The sequence below is a fragment of the Zootoca vivipara genome, chromosome 1, assembly GCF_963506605.1.
Source record: "Zootoca vivipara chromosome 1, rZooViv1.1, whole genome shotgun sequence".
Lineage (NCBI taxonomy): Eukaryota > Metazoa > Chordata > Lepidosauria > Squamata > Lacertidae > Zootoca > Zootoca vivipara.
Window position 1 is genome coordinate 87,686,944 of NC_083276.1, and position 15,388 is coordinate 87,702,331.

Below are 15,388 nucleotides of genomic sequence, written 5' to 3' on the forward strand. Positions count from 1 at the left end.
CATCTGGAATCTGATCTGGTGTTTTTAATTCCACTGAGTTCTTGAAAGATGCCCAGTGGCTGCATTCAGTGCTGTATTGGGAATTTAATTAAACCAGAGATGGATGAAGCATGAATGAACTGCAGCTGGTCTGGCAACACCAGGAAAGGGGTGAGAGAGTGCACAATGGACAGACTGAGGCATAGATGCAACAAAAGCCACATGTTCTTAAAAGAGGACACTGCGTAATTCCTTGAAGTGTTTACATGGTTTGTTGTTAGACTTGGCAAACGTAACATTTCATGCCAGTTGTTCCTGAAATGTCACCTACTATTTGAAGAAGTGTAGCAGTTCTTTAAGAGCAGCCTCTGACTGTGGAATGTGATGTCCGATCTACCGGTACCCTCAGTGGGTTTTGCCACATTGATTTTATTTATTTCATTTGTGTATTGCTTCCCATGAAACACCTTGAATCGATGAACAATAGAAACAGATATAAAAACAAAGTTCAAGTCCAGTGCAGGTAGAGGCTGGGATAAGAATCTCCGCATCAAAAGGCTTGTAAAAAATGGGGAGTCTTCAATAGATGCTGAAAAGGCAGTAGAGACAGTGGCTGTCTGATACGATCATTTGATTTGATGTTTACAGTACCTGTTAAAGAATTACCTCTTCAACATGTCCTTTTGGAGGAAGTTAATCTGGATGAGATTAACTGTGAATTGACATCTGCTTGCTCTATTGTACTATGGACGTTATTTTAATATTGGTTTTAAATTGTTTATTCGTGTTTGGAAGCACCTTGTGATCATAAGTGGTGTACAGCCATACCTTGGATCCTGAACACCCTGGAATTCGGACGTTTTGGCTCCTGAATGCTGCAAACCTGGAAGTGATTGTTCGGGTTTGTGAACGTTCTTTTGGAACCTGAATGTCTGACGGGGCTTGTGTGGCTTCTGATTGGCTGCAGGAGCTTCTTGCAGCCAATCAGAAGCCGTTATTTGGTTTTTGAACGTTTTGGAAGTCAAACAGACTTCCGGAATGGATTCCATTCGACTTCCAAGGTACGACTGTAATACCGGTAGGAAACTAAATGAATGGACATGTTTTGCTGTGGGAAGATGGTTATAGGTTATATCAAGGGTCAGCAAGGTTTATCTTGCCTGGGCTGGATCATAGAATCATAAAGTTGGAAGAGACCACAAGGGCCATCCAGTCCAACCCCCTGCCAAGTAGGAAACACCATCAAAGCATTCCTGACAGATGGCTGTCGAGCCTCCTCTTAAAGACCTCCAAAGAAGGAGACTCCACCGCACTCCTTGGCAGCAAGTTCCACTGTTCAAACAGCTCTTACTGTCAGGAAGTTCTTCCTAATGTTTAGGTGGAATCTTCTTTCTTGTAGCTTGATCCCTCTGTGGGCCGGATCATGCGTGCGTGATTTTCGGCGCTGCAGAAGCGAGTCCCCGTGCCGTGCTGCGCCAGTGTAGTGCAGTGCGTGAGCGGGCTGCTTGGTTTGGGGGTGGCTCGTGGGCCAGACCTCCGCGGGCTGCTTATGGAGTATGGGCCTTAGGTTGCTGACCCCTGGGTTATATAATGTAACAAACTGTTAATGGGGGTGTAATGTTGTTTAATTGTGTTTTGATGTTTTTGTAATTGATATTTTAAATAGTTAATGTTTTCACCAGCCTTTTAGAAGGAAAGGGCAAGGTACAAATGCTTCAAATAAATAAAACCAATCTGTATGGGCTAGGTTAGACTGAGTAAGGATTTGTATCCCATGGTGGTCACTGCGCCTTGGAGTCAATGGGACCTTTCCTTCTGGTGCAAACAGCTATTTCCCCCTCTCTATGTGCCAATGTCCTCCCTCAGTGTCTGTGGGGTGACAGGCGGCTGGCTGCCTTTGGTGTGAATTTGTGTTTTGAAGATTGTTCCTTGACTTCCAGTCACTTTTCAGTGTGGTAAAAACTACTGACCCCTGCTAGTGCTCTTTCAATTGCTAACATGAATTTAGAATTTACTTGCTCAGTATTACTGAATGGTCAGATTTATTTAATTTCATCCTGAAAAATAAACAAAAACTTTTTTTTGACATTTGACCATATATGGGTGGATTTAAAAGAGTTTCTCCTTGACAGAATGACAAAGAACATTTTTTATGTTGGAAATTGCCATTGGAGATCATCCTCGGTTGTGTAATAAAATGGATACTGAAAAGCAATGTTAGCAAGATATTGGCTAATGCCTGCAATTGATCTCAGTATTTACAAACAATCTTGTTGAACAACTTACCTCTGTGTGAATGGTATATACACATGCAATGAATGATGGGGGCAGGGAGAGGGGAATAGGGGGTTCTTTATCTGTACTTACTACTGAAAATGCATGAATAAAGACTAAGAAAATTACACAACATTCATGCTAAATAGCGTAATTTTCTTGCTTATTGCCTGTTAAAGATGCTGCTATATTAATGGTAACTGGATTTATGTAGCTTGTAGCCAAAATCACTCCACTGATGCACAAAAGAGAAGTACTATCAGACTCTGTGTAACCCTGAAGTATTCACACACAAAATTTTTTTTTCCAGGGAAACTCTCCTGAAATTCCCTCTATAAAAACTCTTCAGTTCTGTAATAAATCCTGTGTAGGGAAAGGTTGAATGAATGTCTTATGATTTCTACTGACCATATTGCCCAGGGGTAGGCAACCTAAGGCCCGGGGGCCGGATACGGCCCAATCGCCTTCTCAATCTGGCCCGTGGACCGCCCGGGAATCAGCGTGTTTTTACATGAGTAGAATGTGTGCTTTTATTTAAAATGCATCACTGGGTTATTTGTGGGGCATAGGAATTCGTTCACCCTCCCCCCCCAAAAATATAGTCTGACCCCTGATCTTGCCACTTTAAAATGTTTCAGTGTAAACAATTGCAACAATCGCAGAGTGTTGGCATCCTGAGCAGAATGTATGTGAGCTGTGTAGACCGCTGTAATGATCATTAGTCCACTAATTAGCATGGCTCTGGTGTTCAAATGATATTTTTCTCCCTTTCTTTCCCCTCTCCACCTTCTTCCAGTCTCGCATTGCTAAGCGGGGAAGGAAACTTGTAGATTACGACAGTGCCAGGCACCATTATGAATCTCTACAGACTGCAAAGAAAAAAGATGAAGCTAAAATTGCTAAGGTAAAGTGCCCTTTACCAGATATGACATCCTAAATCATCTCTCTCTCTCTCTCTCTCTCTCTCTCTCTCTCTCTCTCTCTCTCTCTCTCTCCTGATTTAGGATATTGTTGGTGGTTTTGTTTTTCAAATATGAATATACTACTATTTATTTTCAATTAGAAGAAAGTATATTATTAATATGCTAATGTCTCTAGCTGTGTCCTTTTCCAGAGCATTTCATAATAAATAAACTAACTTTCTTTCGTCAGAGAACGTATCCTGTTACAAGTCAAAAAAAGCAAATGGTAGAACATGCACAATTCCTGAAAAATGTGATTGAAAAGCAGTGCAGAAGCTGATACTTTACTGCACAGATGGTATGTCAACAGGTGCCCGTGGCTGTACTGAGATGAAGGAATTAAGCAAAAGAAGAAAGGGAAGCCTTCGAAGGATGGAGGCTGTTCCTTGCAGCCTCAGTAGGGAGAATGACTCCAGGAGCTACCCTTCCTTGGTGGTCTCCTTTCCTTATCAATTGTCAAAGCATCTAGGGCTTCTGGATGAGCCCAAACTCTTCTGATTGGACAAATCATGTCCTGGGGCCAGTCTGAAGCGTCAACTAGAAGCATATTGTTCCCAGGCTCTAGATATGCTCTTGGGTGAGAGACTAGGGTGAATTGTCCTCCTTGGAATAAGGAGCTGCTCTGTTTTCCCATCAGAGGCCACTTCAAGTGTTATTGATGAAGCAAGTCGTGGGTGTTATGTGGGGTGATTTATGACATCAACACCTGCTTAGAAACTGGGTTTCGGTATCTTCTTGATTCACCTTCTCTTCATGAATGTTGTTCTTTTTGCTCTGAAAGGGATAGACGTATAATTATTGGTGGAAAATTCTTCTATTCTCATACCTTATGGCCTGTCAGCTTTATTTTAACATAACGATGCACAACGCAATCTTACGCATATTCACATGTAAGTGCCGCTGTATGCAGTGAAATGCAAACTTTTGCATAAGTGTACACAGTGTTGCAGCGACTGTAGAGAAGAGTATATTGATCGATGCCATTTTTCCTTCAGGGGAGAAAAGGTGAAACAGATCCGTAGTGTCAAGGGTTAGCACTGTTATACGCCTGCCAAGGTCACCCACCTCCATTAACAAGAGCTCAGGGACTTACACCTCTGTTCCACCATTTCTCTGCTCATGTCTCGTGAGCACATCTTGTGGTGCACATGAGTGATGTGAGCACGTCATGCGGCGTGCACTCATGGCAAGTGTATGTCACCGCGGGATATTGAGGGGCTCCAGTCCCCTCCCTGAAAACTTTGGTGGTGGCAAGGCCCCTTAGCCCTCCTCTCTGGCACCCATGGTGGCAGTGAGGATGTAGACCAGGCACCCCCAAACCTTGGCCCTCCAGATGTTTTGGACTACAATTCCCATCTTCCCCGACCACTGGTCCTGCTAGCTAGGGATCATGGGAGTTGTAGGCCAAAACATCTGGAGGGCCGCAGTTTGGGGATGCCTGATGTAGACTCACAGAGAGAGGAGGGGCATCTCTGTACCAACCTGATGTTTAAAGGCACAAGAATCACTCTAAAGAGCAGACTTCGCCAGCTGTGTTTTATAATGTGACGTTTAAAATAAAAATGCTGCAAATTCTGAATAATCCGCATGGCTGTAATAATGGTGTCTCCTAATCCTGTCTTTTCTTAAAAGTTGCTGGTGTCTCACAGAGGGGGGAATCCATCTTCCTCCAAGCCGGGTTTTGTTGCTCTCTAAATGACTAACAGTTTCTTCTCTGTTGCTCTCTGCAGCTGGAGTGCTTGCAAACTCTGCTGGCCTTGGTATTTTCTGACCCACACTATGGGACATTAATTACTGCTAGACTTGGCATGCCATGTAGGATTCACCCTTTGACTTATCTCTTAATGCTTTATTTCTCTCCTGTTTGCCAGGGTTTGTTGTCTCAGCCTGGCCTGATAACGCTCTTACCGTTTGAGATATATATATGTGTATATATATTTAAAAAACAACGTTCTCAAAATCTGTCCCATTTGTTTTCTTGTCTTTGTTTTGAAAAATGCTCTCACACAGCCTGTCTCGTTGCTTGAGAAAGCTGCGCCTCAGTGGTGCCAAGGGAAGCTGCAAGCACATCTCGTAGCTCAGACTAATCTGCTGCGGAACCAGGTGACGGCCGAGCCTACCTTGCTCTCTAACCCTGCATGCCCTCTCCCTGGCTGAACCCCTCTGCTGTGCTCTTCACCCTCAGGCAACATTCACTCTAAGCATCCTTGTAAGGATCTCCCTTTCTCCAATGAAGTGACTTAGGTTTCAGGATTCTTAGAGCAATTATTTTTGGTTTTTTTTTAAATTAAAGACAGTGTAATTTTCCAAACTTGGTTTCTTTGTTGGCTATTCCTGCTGTTAAACAAATTTGCCACCAATAGGATAGTGCAATGCCTTGCACATCAGCCAGATTTATGGGACAACCAGTTAGAGAATAGGTTGAAAGGTGTTGGGTGAGCTCCACCCCTGTCTTAGCCTCAAGACCCAATGCCCTAAAGGACCGTTTCCTCCACACATGGATGCCAACTGGTGGTAGTTACGGTAATCAGGAAGGATGAGTTGGTTGTGGAGCTTCCAGTTGGTGGTATTTGGTATGGTGCTTCTTGTTTCTGAGACATTACATGGATGGATGGGAGATAAGGTTGATGTTTAGGTGACATGCAGATTTCTGCTGCTTATACTGTATAGTTTTCCCTTCTCCTGTCACTCAGGTGCTTTTCTTGTCATAAAAATCTTCAGAAAAAACTTCACAGCAATACCTCCTCTCCCCATTTGCTCTCCCATGCTCAAAAACAGCCCGGTCTCACTGAAACATCAACCTTCTTGTTGCTTTGTCCATGGTTCCCATTCCACAGCCATTCTTCTCCTTCCCCATAAACTGGCCATTAATTCATGAGAATCTCTCTGCTTGAGCATCCCAGGGATGATAGCATTGATGCTTCTGCTACTTCTCTTCTTGCCTCCCTTCCGGCTCATTAGGTCTAAACATGTGACAAGCTGGGGCAAAGAGAGTCCCTTTTTCTGAGTCTCCCTTGCTTAGATTGCCTGGGATATCCTTTGTCAGTTCCTGCTTCCATTGTATAGATTGTAGAGTTGCAAAGGCACCTCCAAGATTTTCTAGTTCACCCCCTGTCATTCTAGGAATTCTACTCCTCCATCATCTTGGATGGGTGGCTTGTTGTTGTTGTTGTTTAGTCGTTCAGTCGTGTCCGACCCTTCGTGACCCCATGGACCATAGCACGCCAGGCACTCCTGTCCTGGGTGGCTTAAAAACCTCTAATAAAGGAGAATTCACCACTTTCCAAGGGAATTTTATTGTCAAATAGGTTATTAATTTTCTACTTTGTCTTGTGGTTCGGCTCCTACCGTCAGGAGCAACACATTTAATTCATCTATATGACAAACTTTCAGATATTTGAAGATGGCTATCATACATCTAATTTTATAATTCAGCTTTCTCTGAAGTCCAGAGGTTTTGTAACTGGATCTGGAGCAAGCTCTAGGAGGAGTTGTACATATTTCCACTCCTTCTGCAGTGGATTAGAAACAGGACTGAACTCTGAAGCTTTTTCTAGCTTCTAGTTTTCCAAAATTATCAGAAGTGTGTGTGTGTGTGGGGGGGGAATAGGACAGTTGCCAGTTAAAATGAAATCCTGGCAATAATCCTTAAGATTCATGGACTAGTTTGGGAAGGAGTTCTGTAATAAACTAATGAAAGTCACTGGAAACCCACTTGTCTAAGGAGAGGGAAACTTCAGCCTCCTTATTGGAAACCCTTCTGGCACACGGCAGTCCTAGGAGTGGGGAGGGGGAAGATAGATGATGCAACTGGCAGATGAGGAACTGAGCAACAGAGGAAAGAAAACAAATACTCTCTTAAAGGACTGGAGGACAATAGCTCATTAGCTTGGCTGGAAGGAACCACATTTCTTGTATGTTCACAAGGAGCTGGTCACTGAGTTAATTGCTACTTACAAATTTGGAGTTCCTCCCTCCCTCCCTCTCTCTCTCTCTCTCTCTCTCTCTCTCTCTCTCACACACACACACACACACTGCTCCCATAGGTTCCCTACCAAGAAGCTTGCAAATCAATGGAATTATGTGGCCCTCCAAGCCCCCACTTTGTCCATTTTTCCTCTGACTGGTCCCTTGCTGTGATTCTGTTGTGACAAAAGGTTGTTGTGCCCCCACAACTTGTCCTTAAAAATAGAAGGGGCACACCCACTCTTCGGCAATGCCTGTTTTGATATTCCGTCCGCATTCAGAGGGCTGACCATGGGTCAGTGCAGCCCCCTGTCTTTAAATGATTAGCTACCCCTACCACAAAAGTAGCATTGGGCTACTCGGAACTTTACAGGAGGCTGCTGAAATGTTTGGGAGCAGTTTCTAGAAATAGCTCTCCATGCATTTGTTGGTTTGGGGACTGGGGACTTTATATGTTTTACTAGGTGTGTGGAAAGCTGCAAGATATATCTTTAGGCTTGGCCTAGTCAGAACAGTCTGGCTTCAGTGAACTGTAAAGACCTCAAAATGGAGACTTCCAAATCTTTATTGAGTTACCAGCTTCTTGGTTTACTAGAGATTTTCCTCTGATGTAAAGTTTAAAAACACGATCAAAAGGATTCCCTTTGCTTCTTTCTGGGCTGGTGTGTGTGTGTGTGTGTGTGTGTGTGTGTGTGTAAAAACTGCCCACTTTGCTGCACCAGGTGATACTTCGCAGGCTATTGACAGGATTCAAGATCTGATTTAGTCCTACTTTGTACTTCCACAGATCTTTCCTGCTTTCTGCTATCATTTCTGTCTTTTAAATCAGAGTCTTAAAACAAATACTTCGGTGTAGACCGAGGCCCCTTTGCTCCTCAAGCAGTTAAACTTGGAATGTGGACCCTTTAAAGATAAATGTGGGAGATGAGCTTTATGAGAGCTATACCAGAAACAAAGTTACTTCTCAAGCTGCATGTTCTCTTCTGGAATGTGTTCAGATTTGAGGGTGGTGGCAATGGATAGAGACTGATGCTGACTGCTTAGGACAGCAAATTCCCGCCTTCCTACAAATTCACTTGAAATGCTGCTGACTAAGAAGCAACACAGAAACTTGCTTCATGAAATACAGTGGAACCTTGGTTTATGAACACCTCGGTTTACGAATTTCCGGTTTACGAACGCCGCGGACCCATCTGGAACTGATTAATTCACTTTCCATTACTTTCAATGGGAAAGTTCGCTTCAGTTTATGAATGCTTCAGTTTATGAACAGACTTCTGGAACCAATTACACCCATGCTTCGGGTTAAGTATGCTTCAGGTTGAGTACTCCGCGGACCCATCTGGAATGGATTAATCCACTTTCCATTACTTTCAATGGGAAAGTTCGCTTCAGTTTATGAACGCTTCAGTTTATGAACAAACTTCCGGAACCAATTGTGTTCATAAACCGAGGTACAGTGGAACCTCGGTTTACAAACACCTCAGTTTATGAATTTTCAGTTTACGAACGCCGCGGACCCATCTGGAACGGATTAATTCACTTTCCATTACTTTCAATGGGAAAGTTCACTTCAGTTTATGAACAGACTTCCGGAACCAATTACACCCATTCTTCGGGTTAAGTACGGTATGCTTCAGGTTGAGTACTCCGCAGACCCATCTGGAATGGATTAATCCACTTTCCATTACTTTCAATGGGAAAGTTCACTTCAGTTTATGAACGCTTCAGTTTATGAACAGACTTCCGGAACCAATTGTGTTCATAAACCGAGGTACCACTGTAGGCCCAGAAACAGCACATCTCAAAGTGGATATGGCAAGCAAACTCCTGAAGCTTTGCTGGACAGGATATGCTGCCATTTCATCTTGCCGAGTTGTGGGCTCTGTTAATAGGGGGGGAAATCTAATCAAATCACACCGGAGTCTAATATTTGACTGAATTCTGAAACCCAGTGTTAAAAACCTGCAAGCAGGTTATTGGGTTGGAAATGTGAAGGGACCTCGGATAGTTAGCAGCAGGCCTTAAAGGATGTTGTTTCTTGATCACAAAGCACTGTGCCTGTATTTTTAAAAAGGCAACACAACAATAAAAAGCAACTAGAAGAATTAATCTCCTAAAGATTAGTTGGACACGGGAGAACCAAGAAAAGCAGATGACTGACACAACTGCTTTTATGTGCTGTCGTATACATTATAATTTGGGCATTTAAGTGTTTTAGGCAGGGGTCTCTCTCAGCCTTACTTGGAAATGCCAGGGATTGAACCTGGAACCTTCTTGCATGCAGAGCAGGTGATCTCCCACTGAGCTCCCTGTGGACAGGTGTGCCTCAAATTCCATTATGTATCAGTTTGCTTTGAGCTTTCCAAGGTGGCAAATTATTGCAAATATAAATGTTTGGTTGGGCAATGTCATCTGTCTGCTTCTGTGATGCCCACGTGATCCCATCTCTTTGTGGGGGCTCAACTTGTGCCAGGGCCTTCTGTCAAGAGTTCGGGTGTAACCTTCGACGCCTCCCTCTCCATGGAGGTGCAGGTTGCAGCTACTGCAAAGGCGGCATTTTTCCAGCTCCTCCGTATCAAGCAGTTGGTTCCTTACCTTTTCCGCCCTCATCTGGCCACAGTGATCCATGCAACAGTCACCTCCAGGCTTGATTAACTCGCTCTACGCAGGGCTGCCATTGAAGTTATCCCAGAAACTCCAGCAGGTGCAGAATGCTGTGCTGAGGATCCTTACGGGGTCCTCACCATGGGACCACATTCATCCAGTGCTTTTCCAGCTGCACTGGCTCCCGGTGGAGTACAGGGTCAGGTTTAAGGTGCTGGTTTTGTCCTTTAAAGCCCTTTACGGCCTAGGACCCTCGTACCTATGGGACCACCTCTCCTGGTATGCCCCGTGGAGGACCCTAAGGTCCATAAATAGCAACACTCTATAGAGGTCCCAGGCCCTAAGGAAGTCAGATTAGCCTCAACCAGGGCCAGGGCCTTTTCAACACTGGCTCCGACCTGGTGGAACGCTCTGTCATGAGACCAGGCCCTGTGGGATCTGATTTCTTTCTGCAGGGCCTGTAAGACAGAGTTGTTTCCCCTCGCCTTTGGCTTGGAATCTGCCTGATCCCCTCCCCCTCTTTCCTTTTCCTTTTCCTTCTGTGATGAAACCCCTATTTGGGGACTTCCCTGGCTTTTTTCTGGCCCACGTAGGACCAGTCTGGATAGTTGGCCTTGGTGAAGATTTGACGTTTTCTCCCCCCAAACCGTTTTGATTCTGAGCTTCCACTGAAATGAAGCTGCATTTTAAGTTGTATTTTAATCCTGTTTTTAAGTTGTATTTTAATCAGTTGTTTTTATACCTGATGTCAGCCACCCTGAGCCCAGTCTTGGCCGGGGAGGGCAGGATATAAATAAAATTTATTATTATTAATTATTATTATTATTATTATCCTCATGGGAAAACCCTATAATCTTGGCTGGACCCCCAACTCTCTTCTTTCTTCTTTCCAGAGTGAATGTTGCCTAGGGTGCTTCTTTGTTAGTGCATTGGGATGTCATGATAAGTACACGCTTGTATAGATCGCTTTTTTGATTCTTTGAGCTGTCGAGCAAAATGGTTCTACCTGCCAAGAGTATAGAAGCAGTTTAGTACAGTACTAAGAGACAAAATGATTTAGCAGACTGCTAAAGTTAGCAGACTTTCACACCATTATCCTACTTCTGAATTTTGGCCTATGATCGATTTAGTCACCCCTAAACAGAATTTAATTTAGTTTTCTTGACATAAAGATAGTTTTGCTTCTGTCTGTCTGCCCAGAGCAAGAGGAAATTAATTAAAACATTGATTCAGGTTAGCTTTATAGTAAACACCTTGTGTAAGAAATGCCACCACTACTACTAATGTTACTAATATAATGTTTTAGCAACTAAAAGTTTATTTTTTTATATTAGCATCCTAGACCACTGCAATCTCCCTTGTATTTGTTGGCAAGGACAGGAAGTCCAGAATACAAGCCTCCTTTGACAATACAAATATCCAGAGGTTCAGTCCATGACAATGATGTTTTCTATAAGTGATCTATAGAGGCTTGTGGCATTGTGACATTTTTGCTCTTGTGGTGGAGTATGAGTAAGTTGCTTGCATTTTTTCCTGTTAACACAAGCTGCTGAATAGATAAGACTCGAGAGTCATTGTTCATCCCAGCTGTGCTAGGCTTTTTGCTGCACCAAATTACATTTATGAAGCAGATGCATTATAACTGTGCCAGTGATAGCTCTGATGATGCCAATTGCCTAATAATTTCAGATTCACACTCAGACAATTATTACAGTACCCACCACTTTCCTAGAGTCCCACTTTCCTAGAATCTGCAGCTACACATTGGCATTCTCATCACTACTGGGGAAGAGTGAAAGGCCATGCAGAAAATTAAAAAGTATTGTGATAAAAATAAAAAAATTCCTTCAGTAGCACCTTAAAGACCAACTAAGTTTTTATTTTGGTATGAGCTTTCGTGTGCATGCACACTTCTTCAGATAACAGATTATTATTATTATTATTAGATATCTGAAGAAGTGTGCATGCACACGAAAGCTCATACCAAAATAAAAACTTAGTTGGTCTTTAAGGTGCTACTGAAGGAATTTTTTTATTTTACTTCGATCCAGACCAACACGGCTACCTACCTGTAACCAGAACTGTGATAAAAATAGTAAAGGGAAACATTGAACGGACTGTGAGATTGGAGTTAATTTAGATTCAGGATCCTAACTGGAAAATGATTAGAGAAGGTGACCAAGACTCTACATTGGAAATAATCAAGAATCAGGGAAATTTCAGCAAATCAGGGAAGAATCAGGGAAACTTCTTGCAAAGATAAACTGAACTTGCAGGGGGTGGGGAGTGGAAGTGTCATAGGGCTCCTGGAAAACACTGGGAGATTTCTAATAATACCCTTCAGTCTGAATTAGCACCCTGCTAATATCTTTGATGTTACTTCATAACACAATTGTTCTCTGTGGGGAGCAGGTCTTCAGCTTAAAATATTTAGCCTGGGAGCTATTTTCATGTGTGTCAAATTCTACAATGTAAAGAAGCAGGATTTTGGAATTCTACCATAGAATTGCTTGTGAAAACTCACAAATTGCTACGATCACACTGCTTAGATTATATAGAGGGGTAACATCAGTCTAAGGCATAGAGTGGCTTTGGAAGTAACACAAAGCAACACGATACAGAAATTGAGGAACAGGAAATGCATGGGATAGGAACTCTCTGCTTCCTCAGCATCCACATCACATCTAAAGCCAGTCTCAGAAGTTACTGGCAGTTTCTTCCACTCTGATCATTAGGGGTTGCTTATGCCAGCTCTAGGCTGCAGATGAGACTCCTACACACACTCTTTACAGAGGTGGATTGTGGGGTGGATGGGAAGAGGCTCTTGGGCAATAGATCTAGTCTTGACCCACTTACAGAGCACGCAGCAACAAGCTCACGTAAGCCTTCCCCTGAATTGTACCCCGGAGGCTGTGCGTATCATTGCCCCATCCTTCTTCTCTAGGCTGAAGAAGAATTAGTAAAAGCCCAGAAAGTGTTTGAGGAGATGAACATCGATCTTCAGGAAGAACTGCCTTCACTATGGAATAGGTAAGCACATGCAGTAGTTTGCAAATTACGTTCATGGGGGAATGGGGTTGGAGGGGAGGGGTAAAGATACCTTGACTGATTCCGGCCATGATGTATTGGTCCACTCAGTTCCTTTTGCTAAGTGGAAACTCGTAAGGTTCAGTCCCGCTGAGCATTATGGCTCTGCGAGTGAATAATTGGAAGAAAAGCAGCTGCCCATGTCTTCAGTAACATATATTATGTTTCATTTTCCAGTCGTGTTGGTTTCTACGTCAACACATTCCAGAGTATCGCAGGTTTAGAAGAGAACTTCCATAAGGAAATGAGCAAGGTAACAATGGGTGACATTCTTCCTCTTCCCCCTTTGGGGACGATTGATGCTCATCTGGCTTCTCCCCCATGTCTTTCCTCATTCACTGTAAGAGAGGTCTAGCTATGTTAGCTGTTGCTGCTCAGGGAGAATGGTACCATCTCCCATTGTTATTAGGGCATTTTTCCCTCACTGGCATATCCCTTCATGATGTTACAGAACAGAAGTGACTTGCTGGGTGGGGCCACAAGATCAGCTCCATGGCTCACTGTTTCTTACCAGAAGGGGAGCTGTGGGGCAATGAGGAGGCTGGCATGGTGGAAGTGTCCCTCTGGAGCCAGGTCAGGTGCTCCTAGTGGTGTGTTTGCATCGTGCCAACCTCCCCACTGCCTTGTCTATCTCTCCTCTTTCCAGTAAACACCAACAACCCACTTGCCGGGAAGCCAGCATGGCAGCTCTGCCCCTGCCTGACCAGCTGCTTCAGTTCCAGAGCATGACCAGAAAGCTCACAGTTCAGCAGCTCTGCATGGGAGCACCATGTCTTATTTCATTGAGTTTCCCTGGGGAAGAATAGTGGGACATAAAATGCAATTAAATAAATCATCATTTCATTTGGCCCTGGTCCCTCATCATGTCCCCACTGCATCTGTCTTTAGTGCATCTGCCTAGTGAGTTCTTTCAGCCAGCTCGTATTTCTTCTGCTTTGGAAGAATGAAGCTATTTCCATTTTACTTGTGTGAGCCCACCTGTTAGTGAGAAGCCTTGATTTATACTATTATGGCATAGTTTGTTCTGTCAAGCTGATGAATTGGTAACAATCCATAAAGGGTTTTCGTTTAATGTCCAATGCATATAGTTACATAGGCCGTGCAGTTGCCTCAGAAAATTTAAATGCCTGCATGTGGAATGATGACTATACAGTCACACCTCGGTTTAAGTATGCTTCGGTTTGAGTACTTTCAGTTTAAGTACTCCGCGGACCCGTCTGGAACGGATTAATCCACTTTCCATTACTTTCAATGGGAAAGTTCGCTTCAGGTTAAGTATGCTTCAGGTTAAGTACGGACTTCCAGAACCAATTACACTCATACTTCGGGTTAAGTACGCTTCAGGTTGAGTACTCCGCGGACCCGTCTGGAATGGATTAATATTTCCATTACTTTCAATGGGAAAGTTCGCTTCAGGTTAAGTACGCTTCAGATTAAGTACAGACTTCCGGAACCAATTGTGTACTTAATCCGAGGTACCACTGTATATCTTCTCCTCCCCTGCACAAATCCCAAAATAGGGAACCAACAAGTTTAAGGTTCAAAGCAGCGAATGCAGAATAAGACATGGCCAGATGAACTAGTAAAATGTTGCTTAGCAGTGATGCATTCATCCAACACATTAGGACAGCCTGTTATTACTCAGTAACAAGGTTTTGTTTCCCAATTTTCCCTGTTTTGGTAAAAGATTATGTATGTGAAAGGTCTCTTTCCTTTGCAGTTATCTACATTTTATTAGAGCCGGGGGGAGGTCGGTTGAATTGCTGCCGTGGCAAGCACATGGTTGGCGTCACCCCCTCCCCCCCCAGCATGAACGCTAAGTTTGGCCTAGCATCTTGTTTAGTGACAAACTGTGGTTCCATAGCAACCATGGCTGCTGCAGTTCCAAGCAAGGCTCCTGGCTGCGGATGGGAAGAGAGAGCAGAAGGAAGGCATTAAGTCGCAATGAGGAACAAAGACCCTGTGTTGACACAAGGGCCCATAGTAGTGGAAGTATGTGATAGAAGGGGCAAAGGGGGAGAAAAGGCAGGAAACAGTAGAAACACGAGCTGAATTTGTTTCCTTAATGAGACAGAGGCTTCGCTTATGCGGCACCTGTTTCTGGAAGTCAAATGATGCTCACAGGATTTGGTGCTTTCAGTTTCTGTGACCATGAATCAGTGGGAATGAATGGAAGACCATTTCCCGTAGCCCAGTTCCTGGGTCAAAATGTTATGGGTGGGAAACCTTCAACCCGTGGGCCAAATTAGGTCTACTGGAAACTTCTGTAGCACAGTTGGTCCCAGAGAACTTCCTACAACACCAAACACCTGATTGGTGCTTATAGGAAACCCACTGACACCTGTACTTATAGCAAGCCCCAAAGTGGGACTCGCCAGAAGAGAAAGTATCCATTTGCACTGCCAGCTTGAACTGAAGCCAGCGATGCAAAAATCTCTCTCTCTCTCTCTCTCTCTCTGTTGGTTGAAGCTGTGTCTGCAAATGGGTCCTGTTTTGTTTTGGGTCACCTGACA

At 43.7% G+C, this 15,388-nt stretch overlaps 1 protein-coding gene across 12 annotated transcripts in view; it reads left to right on the forward strand.

The window, feature by feature from the left end:
• The window catches only part of BIN1 (bridging integrator 1), a 118,725-nt gene that overhangs the window by 66,910 nt on the left and 36,427 nt on the right, over positions 1-15,388 (forward strand). For 7 of the 12 annotated variants that reach the window (XM_035128395.2, XM_060278544.1, XM_035128454.2 and 4 more), the window contains exons 6-9: positions 3,050-3,157; positions 5,226-5,318; positions 12,733-12,818; positions 13,053-13,128. In XM_035128395.2, coding sequence (XP_034984286.1) covers positions 3,050-3,157; positions 5,226-5,318; positions 12,733-12,818; positions 13,053-13,128 — 363 coding nt within the window. The remainder of the gene's footprint in view (positions 1-3,049; positions 3,158-5,225; positions 5,319-12,732; positions 12,819-13,052; positions 13,129-15,388) is intronic. The other 5 variants (XM_060278549.1, XM_060278556.1, XM_035128508.2 and 2 more) reach the window with 1 other exon arrangement.